The 20487-nt window shown below is 42.2% G+C and overlaps 1 protein-coding gene across 1 annotated transcript in view; it reads left to right on the top strand.

Annotated features, from left to right (window-relative positions):
- The window catches only part of BLNK (B cell linker), a 114831-nt gene that overhangs the window by 58860 nt on the left and 35484 nt on the right, over window positions 1-20487 (top strand). Inside the window, exons 4-5 of the mRNA XM_056849954.1 lie at window positions 14042-14107; window positions 19608-19664. Of these exons, the coding sequence (XP_056705932.1) occupies window positions 14042-14107; window positions 19608-19664 (123 nt within the window). The remainder of the gene's footprint in view (window positions 1-14041; window positions 14108-19607; window positions 19665-20487) is intronic.

The following is a 20487-nucleotide window of genomic DNA, read 5'->3' on the forward strand; positions in this document are numbered from 1 at the left end:
GGGTTTCCCAGGTCCTAGTCCAACACCTTAACCACTACCAGGACTACACAGCAGGAGTAAACCGTGCATGCAAATTATATATCAAAATTGTAATATGGGCTAGAAATGCAATACAAAACAAAAAATGTAACAGTTGGACAAACGGACTTTTCCCATTAGTGCACCTTAAGCTTCATGTCCAACTGCTTCCTGAATTTCTCCCTTGGAAGAGGAGAAAAGCAACCCTAAAATGTGAGCAAAACTAGTTCTTCATTTATTGTCCATCTGTGGTTTCTTGCCCATCTCCATATCTCATTTTGATGTAAATGTTAGCAGACCGGCAGCGCAGTCCTAAACAGAGTTATACCTTCTAAGATCATTGAGGTCAATGGGCTTAAGTTAGATGAGTATAACTCTGTTTAGGATCGCCCTGCTAACGCCTACCAGACGCATACATTCAGTTAGTATGGTTGCCAATAGAGGTGACAACATTAGTTTATGCTACTTCCTTGTCACCACCATTACCGCTGACTAATATTTCCTGGCAGGGGAGGATTTGATAGCTGTCAGCCCTGCCTAATGTGCAGCGTACTAGAGGTTCCGTACTTCCCTTGGAGGGAAAATTTAGAAAACTTCCAAGAGTTCAGTGTGAGTGTCCTTGTAGTGCCAGAGAATTGGAAGACTCTAGCCATGTTATTCTTAGGTGTAATTATTATAAGGACATTACACAGAAGTTGATTGATCCACTGGTGAACCTAAGGGAGTTTGTTTCAAAAGAAGAGGAAATGAAGTTTCTGCTGTGGGAAGGTGACACCTTTTGTCTTTCCCAAGTCGCTAAGTTTTGCTCAGTGGCTATTAAGGTCTGTGTGAGAGAGATCACTAATGGTAATGCCAATATTGGTCACAGTTAACTCTTAGGAAAATTTTAGCACAACATTTTTATTGCAACTATTTAATAATTTTAATATATTTCTTTTAAGCTATGGAGATACTTTTAGATTTGATACCCACCCTTTTAAAATCCTTTTTAAGATTGTAATTGTTTACTCTGTTCTGGCAAAAGCTGGAAATATACGTGTTTGTGTTACTGCCGTAACGATCAACAGCATCAGTGTCCATTCAGCAAAAAGTGTGTGTGTGACTGATGCTATCATAAAAACAATTGAATATCAATTGGTTTCATGCTTGCTCATTCCTTCCGGCTCATTTGTATTTGTTTCCCTGTGTTTGGCATGAATAAATACATATTTACAAACACTAGTAAATGCATCATTTTATGCAAGAATAAATCATGCATGCAGATTATATATCAAAGTTGTTAAATGGGCTACAAATGCAATAAAAAATAAGGTATTTAATGGTTGAATAAGTGGAGAGGGGGGCACCTTGTGTTGGGAACCATTTGATCTAGGGCCAGCCCTGATTCCTGAAGAAAGTATGAGGAAATGGCTATACTCTCCAGTAAATAATGAAATAATGACAGGCAGTCATTCTTGGAGGATAACCCTAAGAGAGTACACATTTTAACTTTAAAAAAAGCCTCCCCAAATCTTGCCCCCACAATATATATCACACTGTTTTCATTTAATTTACACAAACAGGTCTAAGGATGGTCTCTGTGTGTAAAGTACTATGAAGTGGCAGCCGACTTACAGTGACTCCGTAGGATTTTCAAGGCAAATGACTAACAGAGGTGATTTGCTATCTCCTCCCACTGCATAGGAACCCTAGAATTCCTTGGTCCAAATTCCTTGGCCCCGTCCAAATTCTAACCAGGGCCAGACCTGCTTAGCTTCTGAGGTCTGACGAGACCGGGCTAGCCTGGATCATCCAGGTGAGGGCAGATGGTCCATAGACAGGAGGGGGGGAAAATCAGTGGTACAAGGCACAGTCTGCTACCTGCCTTCCAGCCTGTTAATTATGTAAACAAGTACTTGTCTAACTTAATAACATGCTTTCTCCCTTTTACCTTAATAGAACTACTCATGCTTAAATTATCTGGGTGACCTTTCCAGATACCTATTTACTTAGAAGTGAAATCCCTCTGAAACCAATGGTTAGGTTTGAGACTAGTATTTTTATACCTGATTTCTTGTATCTATATAATTGGTAGAAGAAGAAGAGTTGGTTTTTATATGCCGATTTTCTCTACCTTTTTAAGGAGAATCAAACCGGCTTACAATCTCCTTCCCTTCCTCTCCCAACAACAGATACTTTGTGAGATAGGTGGGCCTGAGAGAGTTCAGAGAGAACTATGACTAGCTCAAGGTCACCCAGCTGGCTTCCTGTGTAGCAGGGGGGAAATCAACCTGGTTCTCCAGATTAGAGTCCACTGCTCTTAACCACTACACTATGCTGGTTCTACTGAAAGATGGAGGAGATTTAGATGTGCGTATGACTACAGCATGGTGATGCTTTTACCCTTCAGTGAACCTGGCTGTTCTGAAAACAAAGTCCATACAATTTATACGCCTGTAGGCTGTATTCATAAACCCTGCAAAATGGAGGCCGCCCAGATGAATGGAGAAAATGTTTGCCTGTTCAGTTGTATGTATGTGGGGTCTGTTTACAGTTCAGTTAAATATATGAAGGGTAGCCATGAGTGCCAGCAGGTATGATTCTGCATCCCTGCCAAGTCCTTTGCATACAGTTTGTTGAATGGATATGGTTTCCTTCACTAGCCACAGTATGAAGTGTGTATGTTGTCATTCATGAAATTATTTCCATTCTTTGAATCTGATGAGAACATAAGAAAGGCCATGCTGGATCAGACCAAGGTCCGCCAAGTCCAGCAGTCTGTTCACCAACCAGGTGCCTCTAGGAAGCTCACAAACAAGACAACTGCAGCAGCAGCATCCTGCCTGTGTTCCACAGCACCTAATATTATAGGCATGCTCCTAGAGAGAATAAGCATGTATCATGACTAGTATTCATTTTGACTAGTAGCCATGGATAGCCCTATCCTCCATGAACATGTCCACTCCCCTCTTAAAACATTCCAAGTTGGCAGCCATTACCACATCTGGGGGTGGGGAGTTCCACAATTTAACAATGCATTGTATGAAGAAATACTTCCTTTTATCTGTTTTGAATCTCTCACCCTCCAGCTTCAGCAGATGACCCCATGTTCTAGTATTATGGGAGAGGGACAAAAGCTTCTCCCTATCCACTCTGTCCATACCATGCATAATTTTATAGACCTCTATCATATCTCCCCTTAACTGCCTTCCTTCTAGCTAAACAGCCCTAAGCATTTTAACTGCTCCTCATACGGCAGTTGCTCTAGCCCCTGATCATTTTGGTAGCTCTTTTCTGCACCTTTTCAAGTTCTGCAATATCCTTTATTAGGTGTGATGACCAGAACTGTACGCAGTATTCCAAGTTTGGTCTCACTATAGATTTGTACAATGACAGTATGATAGCAGCAGTTTCATTTTCTATTCCTTGTCTAATTATGGCCAGCATGGAATTTGCCTTTTTCACAGCAGCCACACACTGGGTTGACATCTTCACCAAGCTATCCACTATCACCCCAAGTTCCTTTTCTTGGTCTCTTGCTGCCAGCACAGATCCCATCAGTGTATATGTGAAGTTCTGATTTTTTGCACCAATATGCATCTCTTTACACTTGCTCACATTGAATCTCATTTGCCCTTTTAATGCCCACTCCTCTAGTTTGGAGAGATCCTTTCGGAGCTCTTCGTTGTGTTGTGTTAACCATCCTAAATAATTTGGTATCATCTGCAAACTTGGCCATCTCACCGTTCACCCCCAGCTCCAGGTCACTGATGAACAGGTTGAAAATCACCAGTCCCAACACAGATCCCTAAGGGACCCCACTGCTCCCATCTCTCCATTGGGAGAACTGACCATTGATTCTTACTCTTTGCTGCCTGATTTTCAACCAGCTCTCAATCCATAAGAGGACTTGTCCTCTTATCCCATGTCTATGAAGTTTGCTTAGCTGTCTTTGGTGGGGGACTTTGTCAAAAGCCTTTTGGAAATCCAAATACACAATGTCCACAGGCTCATTCCTGTCCACATGCTTATTGACACTTTCAAAAAACTCTAAAAGGTTAGTGAGACAGGACCTACCTTTGCAGAAACCATGGTGGTTTTTGCTCAGCAGGGCTTGCCCTTCCATATGCTTGACAATTCTGTCTTTAATAATGCTTTCCATCAATTTACCTGGAACAGACAAGCTAACTGGCTTGTAATTTACTGGGTCCCCCCTGGAACCCTGATGTTTTAATTATGTATTGTAAGCTATCTGAACCATGTGGAAAGATGGGGTATAAGTGTTTTAATTAATTGATTGCATAAATAAAATTACTTTAAATAGGGGAAAAAACAAAGAAAGAAACAATATTGTCTTCTAACATTAGGAATTACCGGTTAGCCCATTTCCTCAAGAATCTATTCTTGTAAATTTCTAGTAAGCACTTCTTTGAACCACAAAGATGCCGAAGAGTGTACCTTTATGGGCTCTCTAATCTGGTTTCTTAATTCTTCAGAATTGCATTTTTAAATATGCCAACAAACCACTTCAAGTATTTTTGTTCATCATTATTTGTTCATCACTTGGTCAACATTCATCTACTTCTTAAGTGAGCAATAACTGCATATTGCTTGATATAAATGCCTTTTTGAAATATTAAATTATGCATGAGAACATTTGCAGTTTAGTAAACATTCATGCCTTGGTCCAGCACTAGTCCCACATTATTACTCGTATCATTTGAAAGCAAAACGAGTATAGGAATATGCACTCAGATGTACATGTAAATGTGCCTCTAACTGAAACGAATGCTGCGTTCTGATGTTCCCCTGGTGATCAACATTTGCAGTTTTCATGCGCAAAGATCATTATCTGGATCAGCATGTCATTATAATTACAAGGAATGCCATTGTTATTTATTTTTTTTGGTACATTCTCTATTACGGTGGAATTCCAGAACCCAAAGTTTATTCTTAGCAAACAGCTCTACCAGTTCTACTGGGTCCTCACAGATAAATCGACTATTGTTAATTTAGCTACTGATTAAAGCTGGCAGACTTATTTTTAACTTGTTCATGCCACAATACTTATTTGGGCAGGGGTCCAATTTTCCCTCTTCCTGTTGCAAAATAAGTGTTTGTTTAAAGTAAAAAAGTACTTGATCAAGGGTCTGTAACCTGTTACTCTAGAGCCAATGTGGCTCAGTATGGAACCAAATATGACCATTTTAAAAAGAAAATGAAATCTTTAAATTACAGTACAGGTTGAGTATCCCATATCGGGACATCTGTTATCCAGACTGATCTAAAAACCAGACCTTTTGAGCCGGCATGCAGGCATTACCCACAGGTCCTCAGCAGTGCCACTGATGGTTCAATGGACACAAAATTATTTAAAATATTGTTTAAAATTACATTCAGGCTATGTGTATAAATATGAAACGTACATAAAACATAAATGGATTTTGTGATAAGACTTGAGTCCCGTCCCCAAAATATCTCATTATGTATGTGCAAAAATTCCAAAATACAGAAAGATCCGAAATACGAACCACTTCTGGTCCCAAGCAGTCTGGATAAGGGATACTCAACTTCTATATTGGAAGGGTAGGTGGGATGCTAGAATAACCAGTTTGTGAAGTGAATGGCAGGTAAAACTTTTTATGGGACTAAAGAATTTCGTAGAGATGCTTCACAGAAAGGGAAGTATTAGAGGTGAACAGCTGCAAGAAATGCAGATATCAACTCTGCACAGATCTGTGTTGGTGTACACAGGGTGCTCTTGTATACATTTATTGCTTTTATGAGATCTCTAGTGTAGTACTTCCTAATAAAGGACTTGCAACAACCTTGTTTGGGCTGCAGAAATTATGGATTATTAAACAACATGTTAATGATGTATAATGTTAAATTGTATGTGTTCATACAATGGACTTTTTTATGCTGGCTGTCAATCTGCTGCCCTGAATTTTGATGTTGTTTGGTTCAGTTATAAAAGATTGCTGTCTCCTGTATTAGATAGGTAACACTCATGTAATCTCCCAATGTTTGTAATCTGAAAGGAGCATCAATTGTTTAGAGTTTTCTCAATAATCCCCAAAACTGTACTGAGCAAAAATTTTAATACAGGATAGCTAAAGTCCTTTAATTCCTAAAGTCCTTTAACTTGTTTTTCACTAAACATACTGCAAACCAAATTTGGGCCTCTTTTAATTAAAAAAAAGGTTAGCCTACTATTTCATTCATTCCAGTATGTTCTTCTTTGTACCTGTTAGCTCTTCTTTTCAAGCTGATTTTGTAGAGTCGTAAATTATTGAGGCTTACCTTAATATAGGACAACAGTATGCACAGCATATTCAAAGAAGAGGAAGCACTTGATGGATCTTACAAACAAAATACACAACAGGAGGTGGGAATTAACAAGATGCTCAGTGTGACTTTTCCAAGAAATATCCAGTTGAGTTATATTGAAAGGCAGCCTTAGCTTGCAAGAAACATTAAGTTCCAAAAAGCATGCATAGTTTACAACTCCTCATGCTCCTAGGGCAGAGCTCTTACCACTTGCTAGTCTGTTGGTAGCAGGTAGAGTTGTTGTTAGATCACACTAACACGGATTTAAATATTTTGAAGGCATGTTGATTTCCTCTTTCTGTGGGGGATCGAGTGAAATCATAAGCCAATTTCAACGGACAAAAGCAGAATGCATAAATAAAATAAATACTTTGCGGTGGATTTTCAACTGCCTGATTCTTATTATCTGAAGGAGCAGCTAGCAGCCCACTCTCTTATGAATAGAGCTGCCAACCTCCAGGTGGTTAGCAAATACAAAACAGCAGAAAAACAAGCATTCAATAAATGCAAAGTATGTCTTTGTTCAATTTAGGCATATAGCTAACATACAATTATATAATCATTGTCTGTGTAATATTATGCAGGATAAATCATAAACAACTTGTAATTACAAATGTCTGAATCCCATTCAAAGAGTCTTTGTGCGAATATCTCGCCAAACTTGCACCAAGGAGACGTGGATATACTCTCAATAACGTCCAGACTTGGTAGTGGAAATAGCAGGTATCTTCTGTTGCTGCTGTTTGGAATATATTGACTCCTAAGTAGAACTAGTGGCAATAGTAGATCACGTATATATAATACAGCTTTGTGTTGAGCAGTAAGGACAATTGATTCCACCCAACAGAGGAGCATGTTATTATACAGCCCAAGTTGGCAGCTGAAGAAGACCACCCCCTCTAGTGGTCGAAACAGGGAATATCCGGCACCTTGTATTATATATACGTGATCTACTATTGCCACTTGTTCTACTTAGGAGTCAATATACTCCAAACAGCAGCAACAGAAGATACCTGCTATTTCCACTACCAAGTCTGGACGTTATTGAGAGTATATCCACGTCTCCTTGGTGCAAGTTTGGCGAGATATTCGCACAAAGACTCTTTGAATGGGATTCAGACATTTGTAATTACAAGTTGTTTATGATTTATCCTGCATAATATTGCACAGACAATGATTATATAATTGTATGTTAACTATATGCCTAAATTGAACAAAGACATACTCTGCATTTATTGAATGCTTGTTTTTCTGCTGTTTTGTATTTGCTAACTAACTGCATAGCAGGCTAACCTTTATTTACCTAAATCTCCAGGTGGTGGCTGGCGATGTCCTGCTATTACAACTGATCTCCAGCCAATAGAGATCAGTTCACCTGGAGAAAATGGCCACTTTGGCAATTCGACTCTCTGGCATTGAAGTCCCTCCATTCCCCAAACTCTACCCTCCTCAGGCTCCGCCCCCAAAAGCTCCCACCCGTGGCAAAGGAGGACCTGGCAACCCTACTTATGAGCCTAACTGGCCACTTCTGTCATTTTCAGAAGCTGCTTCGGAAGCTCCCGCCTTCTGAGATTAGGTGGGCGGGAGCCTGGGAGAGGGCCTTCTCAGCTGTGGCACCAAAACTCTGGAACTCTGTCCCCAGAGAGATTTGCTTATCCCCTTCTGGTTCCATCTAGACTTCTTTGTTTCATGTGGCGCTCCCTCCCTGACCCCTCTTTCCCACCCAATGCTTTCATTGCTTCTGTGCCTTTGTATGTTTTTAGCACTGGTTTTAAATGTCACATAGTATGTTGCTGTCGTTTTTGGTTGGTTTTAACGGTTTTAAAATATGATTTTACTATGTTTTTATTTGCTAGCCCTTGTGAGAGCATAGAAGTGAGGTTTAAATGTTGTAAAATTAATAAAATAAACAAATGTGTGTAAGTGGGGGTAGTGTGGCACATGTCAAAGTCCCTGGCATATAAAAACTGCACTCAGCTTGAGTACATTCACTCCCCACAAGGCAAATATAATACTAGGGCTAGTTTATATATTACACCTGCCACTTGGAAGCTGTTTTAAATTGGTCCCTATCCGCAGATATCCATACAGAAAGTGGGTATTTGGACTGAGCAAATGTTCAGACATCCACAAGAGAGGGGTTGTGTGATGAAAATTTCCCAGTCCTTAGAGTGAACTGCTTCATGTTTACAGATGGAATAGGTGCCATGTGGAATAACTGAAAGCAGCTTCTACACAACGGCTGTATCATGTAAACTGACAACAACAACAAAAAGAAGAAGAGTTGGTTTTTATATGCCGACTTTCTCTACCACTTAAGGAAGGATCAAACCAGCTTACAATCACATTCCCTTCCTCTCCGCACAACAGGTACCTTGTGGGTAGCTGGGGCTGAGAGAGCTCCAAGAGAGCGGTGACCAGCCCAAGGTCACCCAGCAGGCTTCATGTGGAGGAGTGGGGAATCAAACCCGGTTCTCCAGATTAGAGTCCACCACTCCACACTCCCGCTCTTAACCACTACACCACGCTGGCTCTTAGTGACATTAAAGCATTAGAACTATAGATTTAGCTTTTAAACTAATGTTGTGATTTTTATGGACCAACTGCTTTCTGACTGATAGAAACCATCACCTTCTTTAATCCCCAAATTGGAAGGTAAAACATGTCAGTATATACTAGGACAATGACATGCTATACTTTTCTAATGACAAGGGCTTCCTGAGATTCAATATTTACACCTGTTATTACTTAGGTGCAGCCCTACCCGCAGAGCACATATGCCAAGTGAGACATGCCGGCAGAGCAGTCAAACTGGATATATTGCAATCCTTTCGATCCTTTGGTGTGAAATAAACGCAAGACCTGTGGCTTTGTGGAAGAAAACCATTCAGTTGGGACATTACACTCTACGGTCTGGTTCACACGAGCTAGATAATGAGGGGCTAGATTATTGGTATAGTGGAATGGGATGAGCATCTCCAGGCTGCAGATAGGAGATTCCAACTTTGAATGTTCCCTCACATTAAAAAAAAAAAAACCCTCTGTGCAAGGCTGCTTGCCAAGTAAACAAATGCAGTCAGTCTCGCTCTCAACTGCGATCTCACAATTTTGATAGTGACGACTGCATTTTAAAATGCTGAGCCTTTTTGTATTTCAGGAATCGACAAGCACATATATGCTGAAAAGTTTAGTGTCCCAAATATCGTATTCCAAGTATTTTTACTCAGAAGTAAGTCCCACTGTTTGCAATGGGGCTTATTTCCAGGTGAGTATTTATGGGATTAAGAAGCCTAATTTACTTCCCCTTCTCAAGAAAACATCTCACTACATTCAGTGGAACATACTGCTTAGTAAGTAATACATAAGATTTCAGCATTCGTTCCTTAAAATCCGTGGAGCTTAAATGGGTCATTTATGGCAGACTTCTCTAAAAGCAAGTTTCTCTTGACTGAGACCATTACTATGCATATATAAAAGTGTGGCTTATAGAAATGTACATTTACAAATTAAAGTATTTCAAAATAATATTTCACCTGGAACCTCTTATTCACTTAATGTAAAATAGGTGTGCCTATTTTCCTTTGTCAGGTTTAGGACATTATCATGGTTCGGACTTCTTTCCCTCCTCCCTGTAAAAGAAGGAAAGAACCCATCTTTTGTCTTAAATTTAGTTACAAGAATAAAATGTGGTGTGTTGGCTTCAACGACCTCCTTCCACCAAACTGAATCCAATGATTCCCTTCTAGAAAGCCTTTGTCCAATGGAGAAATATTTCCTTTGTTCAGTACAGACTTCCTCTGATGCTGGAAGACTTCGCCATGTAGAAGAAGTCTTGGCATAAGGGAGTTGTTGGATCCAGTCTGGCAGAAGGGAATCACTGGATCAAACTCAATCATTCCAGGCCTGTGTCCCAACATAGACTTAACCAGCCAAGAATTGTCTGCACCAGCTATAGCACATTGATCATGTGGTGACTGTTGTCAGCTCTAGCAATGCAAACCATCTGTCAGAAAGCACTGCATTCATAGGCCAAAAACGCATGGTCCCTTAACCCACTTTATTCCCCATTTCAGCCAGGATCAAATTTACCCTGGCTGAGGGAAAACTGTATGCATTACCTTGAAAAGCAGGGATGAAACTGTGTGCAAATCCATCCATGTAAACAGAAAATGCGGGAGACGTACAAAGTTCCTGTTTAGCTTGCAACACCCCCGCCCCCGGTGGTTGGTCATTTCCCGGGGCAGGGAAAGCCCTCATTGGTCAATTTGAAACGACCAATCACCAGGGGCGTGGGGTGTGTGCCAAACTAATCAGGAACTTCATGTCTCACACATTTTCTGTTTACATGGATCAATTGGCACAGTTTCATCCCTGCTTTTCAAGGTAATGTGTACAGTTTCCCCCCCCCCCCCCAGCCCGGGTAAATTTGATCCTGGCTGAAACGGGGAATAAAGTGGGTTAAGGGACCATGCGTTTTTGGCCATAGTGCAATCCTAAATGGAGTTATACCGTTCTAAGTACACTGAAATCAATGGGCTTGGACGTGGGTTATTTTGCTTAGGATGGCACTGTCAGTCTCTTCAGAGACCCAAATTCCGCCCCACTTGATCACCATTGCACTTAAATGGTGCTTCTCCCCTTGCTGGGATTGCGAGGGGGGTGGATCTGTGTTCGATTTAGATAATTTAGCATCACCAAACTAACAATGAAAGATCTGTATACTTGGGTGGGGGGAGTTTGACATAATTCTGAGATATCTGCCTGCTAAAAAAAATTGATGGACAGAATGTGTTTTGACAAAATGTTACTATTGGTTTCCATTCCATTTTTGAAATAAAGAGTGTTAATACAAGGAAGCATTACTTAGGTATTTCAAACTTCCAGTGCATTTGTAGACTGTGCTGGGAATGTGCAAGCTTCCATTCATTGTTCAGAAGCTGTAATCCTCTCTCTTTTTAAAATTTCTCACTGTTGCACCTGCACACCTGTTTACACCAAGCTGAAAGGCAGGACAACCAAAATAAATACCGCCTGAGTGGTAATTATGCTGTCATTCCCTGCATGCAGTCCTTCTCTATCAAAATGGTCTTGACTTACATGAGATTAAAGCTAGCATTCCTTTCCACAATGATACGGTAGAAGGACAAGTTAAGCAGAGACCTGTCCCCTTACCACAATTTTGCAGTCTAGAGAGGTTCCTATGGTTAATCTTGAGTTTGCAGGCTTTGAGATGGCAAGCAGGGAATAAGATTGACAGCCGGCTAGGAGAAAAAACCAGCATGGTGCTCAACAGCAGCTCAGTCTGCCAGGATTACTTCGTGAGGCTTTTTTTGTAACAGGGTGAGAAAGATTGGGCTGGATCCAGTGCAAAAGGTCACTTGTGCTAGAGTTTCTGTTCAAACGAAAATGCAAGAAAAAGACCACGGTGGCTGCTTGGGCGAAGTCAAACTTTACTGTATTCCTACTTGCATTAGTGCTCTGCAAGATCTTTGGCAAATAAATTTCTGGGCATTGTAAAATAGGAAGGAAAGTGCTAGGTGTCGCACAAGGTCTTGCGCAAGTGGAACTGTGCCAAGTTTGTTTATGTTTCTGCTTGCGCATCACTGGATCTAAGCAACAATGATGGGAAAAGGGCCCCACTTCAGATATTGCAGCATTGCTACTTACAGTTAGGATTGCCAGGTCCCCCCTCTCCTCCGGCGGGAGATTTTGGGGGGGGGGATCGCACATGCGTGGCCACAAGCAACGCAATCCCGTCACTTCCCGTTTACTTTCTAAAGTACTGCAGCACAACGGGGGGACAATTTACCACTCAAACCCCCATTTCAGTGGCAAATTGTCCCGTTGTGCTGTGGCGCTTCCGGAAGTAAACCGGAAGTGATGGGGATCGTGTTGCTCGCAGCTGCATTTGCGATCCTTGCTGTGAGCCCGCCATTCCAAGCCACCTGGCAACCCTAGTTACAGGCCACTTTCAACTAACCATCCTCCCCTTGTTCTATTCTGCAGTCTTTTCCTCTCGTATCTGAGTGTTGGTAGGGAGGGCTGATTGGAAGAGTGACAACACCCGTTTTAACAAAGGGAGCAAACCGTGATTTGCTGCGATGGGCACAAGCCCAAGGAATCCTTAGGCTCACACTGTCCCTCTTCCCTTCTCACTTAGCAATCTAATTAGATACTGATGCTTTATTTTTGCCGGCATGATTTGCCATAATGTTCAAATCAGCAAACTGCGGTTTGGGCTTCCTTTGAAAACGAGGTAGGCAAACCCTGGGTTGGATTCAGTGCAAGGACTGTGTGAGAACCATGCAGTGATTACAGATCTTCGTAGCATTCTCCCCCACCCCCAGCAGCCATTTCTGACCCCAGGAAAGGTTGTTTCCAGGGTCACAGGAGCCACCCATACAGGCTACAGTGGGGAGAGGAAAGGGGGTGAAATTGCTCCCTTCTTACCCTTCTTTGCACAGCTTCACTAATGGAAGAGGCAGGAAGAAGTGAATTCACCTTCGTCCCCTTCCTTATTTCAGCCTCCCAACCTTCATGAGAGTCCCACAACCCTGGGAATAAACTTCCTCAGGGTCCGAAAAGACTACTGTAGGGGGAGGGGAAAGCCAGGAAAATTGATGTCAACACCTTCCATTGATGGATCATGGGATCCCACCCATTGGTCGAATCCTGGTTTGTGGGAAACCATAAACTATAGTTTGCCCATTGGGACAAACAACAAACTTATGGTTGGCTATGGAAATAGTTAAACAGCTGGCCACACATGATGGTGTGGCTTGGGGGTGAGCCAGGTGGAGAGAGCTACAGGAGTGGAGGGGATGCGATTCTGACGGTGGGGATGTAGACGTTGCCGGGCAGGGATCTGCTGGCTCCTGTTCTGTGGAATAGGCCCCCTGAAGAATTGGGGAGGGGCCTCCTTGGAGATCTTCAGGAGGTTCTGCAAGGCCTGCCTGTTTGCCAGGGCTTTTGATGGGGTATGCATTGTCAGGCATCTTTTAGAGATATTTGGGGCTTGTTATTTCATTTTATGATTTCATTTATTCATTATTTTATTATTGTTATTTTGGTTTTAACTAGAAATGTTTTCTTATTGTAAGCTTTCTTGAACCACGAGGAATGGCAGGATTAATAAATCAATTAATAAATAACCACTATACCACACACACCCAAAAAACTCTCAATATTACACAAATGTGCTTTAAATCATGGTTCTCCCTAAGCAATTTGAACTTTTAATTGTATAATTTAGTCACACCCTTCTAAAGTCTGTTGAAGTCAATGGGTTTAGAAGAGAGGAATCTGTTTAGGAGTGAAATGTAAATCAGTTGTTGCTTAGCGTCATAAAACTACCAAAAATTGCAATAAAAGGGAAATCATAAATACGCTTTCTAAGAAGTGACTCAATATACAGATTGAATTATTGTCATATGAATAATTTTGAGATTTTGTACTATCGCACTTTGGATGTCAAGTCTAAATTGCACGGTTACAGAATATTTGATGTGACGCATTTTTCTTATCCACTGTGGAGTTTATCACTGGCCTTTCAGAGTAACAAACATATCTGCCAACGGAAAGAGAGTGAAAGAAAAGGAAGCGCTTTTGGCAAAGGAAAGTAACAATGGCAAACATAGTTTTTAAGTATCCAGCTAAGTACATTGTTGGGCACAGTACAACCTGATCATAGATCTTATTAATTTCTTGCTTACAGGCAACTTCAAAAGATAGTGCATGACATCAAGAAAAATGATAGTGGAATAATGAGCAAGTTCAAAAAGTAAGTAACACACATCAGTAATTTGTATGACTCAAAGTTTTCCTTTAATGTTATGACTATGGTAAACATTCATTTATGGATAGTGATAAGTGATAGAGGACTCAAATGCCAGAAGTCCTATTGTTGTAGTATGTAATAATCGAACTTGGCATTTTGCAACCAGTATTGCATTAATATCAACAGATTATATCATCAGTTTCCAACATTCTGCCATACTTCAGTGTGACTGACAGCACAATCCTGAGTGGGGGGGGTGTAGTTGGGTCGGACCCAGGGACAGCACATCTGTGCCGCCTCCCGAGTGGCTTGCTGGCCCAAAAATACATGTAAAAAAATGTAATTTTTGAAAAAACCCGTGAAACTCCTCCATAGTTTCACAGAGCTATGCTTGCTTTTTTGCTGGCACAAGTTCACACCAGCTAAAGGGGGTGTTCCTGGGGCGAAAGGGCTTTGGGAGCTAACTAAAGTCAGCCCACAGGAATGCCCCCTTTGGGGAAACACTGCTGGGGAACACTGCTGACGAGGCTGCGCCGGCGTTGGTGGCTCACGCTGCCATGCTGCTCCCCAGAGACTACGTTAAGTGTCCCTGCGGTGGCGTAAGTGCCAGTTTAGCCAGTGCAAGTGGCAATTACACCGCCACTGGGGTCACACTGTCTTCTAAGCGCTTTCGCCCCCCTCCTTTCAGGATTGCTCTGTAAGAAACAGAACCTGACACAGGACTATAGAGATGAAGGGGCAGAGCTCTGCAGATATGAACTGGCTTGATTCTTAATGGCTGAGCTCAGTAGGGGGAGGGGCAAGATTCAGCTTCCACCTTGGTCTTCAGGTGTTTTCTTTACTTTCTTCCAGATAATGGCGTGGCTGCCATTTATTGCACTTGGGAACATCAACGGGGAGAGACCAAAACTTGTACTGAATAAGTACATAAGTGGCCCAATGTACAGGCCCACCCTCTGTTGTTACAGCAACCATCTGGAGAGCCAGTGGTTAAGAGCGGCGGACTCTAATCTGGAGAACTGGGCTTGACTCCCCACTCCTCCGTATGAGTGGCGGACCCTAATCTGGTGAACCGGGTTGGTTTCCCCACCCATGCACATGAAGCCAGCTGGGTGACCTTGGGCTAATCATAGCTCTTTAGAGCTCTCTTAGCCTCTCTTAGCCTCACCTACCTCACAAGATGTCTGTCCTGGGCAGAGGAAGGGAAGGAGATTGCAAGCCGGTTTGATTCTCCTTAAAAGGTAGAGAAAATCGACATACAAAAACCAACTCTTCTTCTTCCACAAAAACCCTTTCATGAGACCCTCACTGCAGACATTATTGGTGTGTTGCCCTTTTTACTATTTGTATGGCTTTATTCGGTTTCTTTCCTACATACATATAAAAACGATATAGAGAGGATTCTAAGAGGCATGTGGAAGGGAGATTGTGTGTGGGGGGACCTTATAAGAGCCAGCGTGGTGTACTGTTAAGAGCGGTGGACTCTAATTTGGAGACCCGGGTTTGATTCCCCACTCCTCCACATGAAGCCAGCTGGGTGATTTTGGACCAGTCACAGTTCTCTCTGAACTCTCTCATCTCCACCTACCTCACAAGATGCCTGTTGTGGGGAGGGGAAGGGGATGTGATTAAGGTAGAGAAAAGTGGGGTATAAGAACCTTCTTTGTATACACATTCTGCTCAGGGTGATCATAGTGTTTGTAGAGCATCAGGAAAAAACTCAAGGATGGGGCCCCAGAATCAGGCAGCACGGTGGGGGGCGAGAGGAGAGACAATCAGTTGTACTGTGGTTGGATTGGTTGCCCCCTCCCTTGCATTCTGAGTCTTGGGCAGTACAGGGAGACAACTGCAGGGTGGTTAGGGGGCCCCAAATGGCCAGGGCCATCTTAACAGCATTATAGGCCCCCGGGCAAAGCAGTGCACTGGGCCCCCTACCTACACAACCGCTCACAGGAATAAAAATGTAAATGGTCAAGTGAAATTAAAGATAAATTTATTGGCACTTCCATAATGAACAAGTCCATTCTTACGTTATACCTCAGAATTTATTCTTAATCCAAACCCAAATTAACATTAATATTGTTCATTATCTTTATTAAAACACATGCTAAATATGCAAATCACAACATACATAGGTTAGCATGGGGCCCCTCTGCTCGTGGGACCCCCAGGCAACTGCCCATGCATTAAGACAGCCCATGCATTAAGAGAGCATTAAGACAGCCCTGCACAAGGCCCTACAGCTAATTTCTCCCTTTCTGGATGCCGTGTGGCCAAGACTGCCCCTGACTCTGCTTGTCATAATGACGGGCGTTTGCCCAGTATTGATTAATGCACATGCAGAACACTGTTGTAAGGCATAAACTCAATTCAGCTTTTCCAGTTCAGGAGTGGGTGTCTGCATAGAGATAGGGAAATTATTGGACCTCCCCATCCCTCCTCTAATAGCTAGTAAGTATATGTGAAAGACAATCCAAAGGGTTCAGTAACAATCAGACTTGGCACAAAAAAATAATGGTTCTAGGTGGGCTATGTAGATGAAGGGGCTATGCAGGTGGGTTCAGGCTTAATGCTCAACAGCCAGGATCAGAGACATAATGTGGAATCTGAAACACAGCTGAGAGGAGGCAAAACCTGGCTCTTAGTTCAGAAGAAGAAGAGTTGGTTTTTATATGCCAACTTTATCTCCCTATTAAGGAGAATCAAACCAGCTTACAGTCGCCTTCCCTTCCTCTCCCCGCAACAGACATCCTGTGAGGTAGGTGGGGCTGAAAGAGTTCAGAGAACTGTGACTAGCCCAAGTTCACCCAGCTGGCTTCACTTGTAGGAGTGGGGGAAACAACCCGGTTCACCAGATTAGAGTCCGCCGCTCATGTAGAGGAGAGGGGAATCAAACACAGTTCTCCAGATTAGAGTCCACTGCTCCTTACCACTACACCACACTGGCTGGCTCTCAGACTCTGTAGTAATCAGAAGCAGGTTAAAACCCTAACCAAAGATGTTCCCAAGTACTTCCTTCCACTTTCTCCCATATGAGTGAGCGTCAGCTATTCTCTCCCTGGTGAAAAACGAAGCAGTACATTTGGGGGCAACTTTCCAGGAGAACGATGCCTAGCTATTACCACTGACAATAGATGGTCTAGCTCCCACAATCGGGGACACCACATGGGGTACAGCATGCCCATGAGTGTGCTTTCTGCAGTGTATACATCCTCTCTTCATATGCCTGGCTTATCAATGAATAGTAGTCGTATCTATCCATCGCAGCCTTGAAAGGGTACCAATGAAATAATCTGTGACTGGCTAATTTTAAAAAAAAAATTTTTAACTTTTAAGTTCATTTCTAGATTTACTTCTTTGCCTCAATTGCAAAATACGCTTCTCTTAACTGACAGTCCGTTTTAATATTTCTGCGTTTGAACAGTTCCCTCCTAACTACGGTGGCATGATGATAAACATTTGTGATAACTCATAACAGCATGACAACAGCTCATCTTAAAATCTGTTGCAATAGACATAATTAATAAATGGTTTTGCTCCCATTGTCAGAGAAAACTGGAAGTAATGTTTCTGTTTCCCCCTCGTGGGTGTTCTTAGCTCTTTATTTAACCTTGAAACAGTTGTCTAAATATAGCTGACTGCAGAAGGACTTCTTAGAACAAGAATCCTATCTTATTGTCTTTCTCATTGTCTTTATTTGTCCCCCTTGAGATTATTACCTTCCCTAATGAAACCCAAACCTGTCCCTAGCTTAGGAAATACTTTGACCTCTTGTTGGCTCTAATGACGTCAACATATGTGGACAATCCCTGGCCTCCCATTCCTAACATTAGATGAGAACTGGGTTGTTGGATCAGACTAAAATCCATGTGATCTAGCATTCTGTTTTCAGCAGCACCAGCCAGCCAGATGTTCAGAGGCATAATATGAAGGTGATGGGGCCTTCCTCTGTTATTGGTCACTAGCATCTGTGACACAGGGTAGAGGTGGGGGCTTGTGTGGGTCTTTTTAGACCTTTTGCTCCCTGAAGGTACAGTTGCTTTGATGAATGACATGTCGTTAGGTCATTAATTTGGATGTTGGCTATTCAGCAGCAGAACATCCGAAAATGGGAAAGGAGATCATGTATTTGTACCAAACAAGGGAATAAGCAGAAATGGTAGGCACAGTCAGGGTTTTCTGTAGCCAGGTGTTGAAGGCTGAAGCCTCTTTAAAGTTTCATGTAAAGGGTGATGTAACTTCACTTATCACAGGGCTGAAGTAACATGAGAAGCTATGCTTGGTGTTCTTTTCCTTTCTGTGGAAAACTTACAAGCCGGCAGGGTCCAACTGATTGGTAAGGGTTGCATTTCTGGAGCGCCCGACATCTGAGTCGGCAGGTCCCTGATTCAGTAAACACGTGGTAGACATCGTATGAGAGGTCTTCTGTGGGCGGACTCACATATTTAGCAATCAGCGCATGTGTTGAGCAATCTGAACAGTTGGGATATTGTGAGCAGAAGGTTTTGCAAATTCAAGCAAGGCCAGATGTAAAATACGTGACTTCCTTTAAGAAAATAAGTGTGAATTTGAAATGACAGGGTTACCTTTGTGTTTTACATCTGGGTAATTCCTTTACCTTCTGCTTATTTGACCCATTTCAAGCACCGTAAAAAAAATGATTGCTGGGAAAACCGTGACATGTTTGCATGTTGACTGTACAGTGATTCTCTAGATTGTGGGGCTAAGTTAAGAACATGAACTGAAACATGTAAGGAAAGAGGAAGCAGGACTGACTGGGGCAATAAATTGCAACTTAAACGAACAACTAAAGGGGAACTGGTGATTCGTTATGGAAACAGTACCTAGTTCACTGATTTTCATAGTCAGTTTGCTAATTATTTTGAAGTTACTTTACTAAGGTCACCAGTGTGTAGCTAGGACCAAGTTCCTGTACCTTTAACAGGAAGTTTATCAGCCAAGAATGATAGCAGGTGAATCTGATGGCCATGCCATGAAAAGCTTTACCTGCTGACCTCTGACAATCAAGGTGCAGTTAAAAGGAGGCTAGACATGTTTTTCTGATTGGATGGCAACCCTGTTCTTTATTATCACTTTCATAAAAGATCTAGGACTGTGATCCTTGAAACTAGTTGAGCAAGAGTACATCTTATGACCTAACAATGGCTCAGCCCAGTTAAACTACAATCTAGAAGAACACAGTGTACAGTCCTTGTGTTCAAGTGATCCACAGATACACAGGGGCTTTTCCCTTGACTTTTTGTTTGTATGTTTGTTTTGTTTGTTTTGGCAGCAGTTCGTTACACTAAACTGCCAAGCCCATTGTTTGTTTGAGCGGGGGGAGCACTGGGGTGATTTTATACAAATACCAGCAGCATGCATTTGTAGTTTTTAATTCCATTTGTAAGATCAACCATTATTGGCAGAACCTTCATACCCTAAGAAAGCTGTCCTGCTTGAGAAATGTTTCTCTTTTTTTTTCTTTTCTCCTGTTGACATTTAGGTTCCAAAATGAGCAAGTGGCCTTAATATGCAAAACTGGAAAAAATACTTGGGATCGGTATGATGATTTAGAATTGCACACCTCCTGGTTGTTTCAGCATGGATTCTGTTGCTTGCTTTCTGTGTGATGTTGTTTGTGTTTTCTGCAAGGATTTCCACAGCCAGGATGTCCAAAACAGCATTTAGAAGCATGGCCTCCTCATCTCTCCTTTGCCTTGCATTCAGTTCCTTCGTAGCGCCTAACCAAGGCTAGACCGCTTATCTGTAATTTTCCATCTCCTGTGCATAGAATGTCAGGAGTGGTTAGAATCTGAACCTTCATTTCATGTTCTTGCCATGCGAGCCAGCATGGTATAGTGGTTAAGAGCAGTGGTTTAGAGCGGTGGACTCTGATCTGGTGAACTGGATTTGTTTCCCCACTCCTCCACATGAAGCCAGCTGGGTGACCTTGGGCTAGTGACAGCTCTCTTAAAGCTCTCTCAGCCCCCCCCCCCCACCTCACAAGGTGTCTGTTGTGGGAAGAGGAAGGGAAGGAGATTATAAGCTGGTTTGATTCTTCCTTAAGTGGTAGAGAAAGTTGGCATGTAAAAACCAACTCTTCTTCTTGTCCTATTCCTCTGTGACGCATGCAGAAAACTTAAGGTGCAGTACTTTGAAGGGTGTTTTTTAAGCATGTGTTGATAGGAGTATGTCCTGATCAATCATGGTTCCCTGTGGCATTCAACCACGTTGGAAGACTTGCAGCCTCTGGTGGAATTTTGTGGTAACACCAACCCCAGTGTTGAGGATTCTCCATTCTCATATATTCTTAGCAGATTAGCCCACATGAAAAATGCATCATGTGATCATTCTGATTTTTCAGGATCCTGCTGATTATAAGC

This window comes from Euleptes europaea, chromosome 5, assembly GCF_029931775.1.
Source record: "Euleptes europaea isolate rEulEur1 chromosome 5, rEulEur1.hap1, whole genome shotgun sequence".
Taxonomy (NCBI): Eukaryota; Metazoa; Chordata; class Lepidosauria; order Squamata; family Sphaerodactylidae; genus Euleptes; species Euleptes europaea.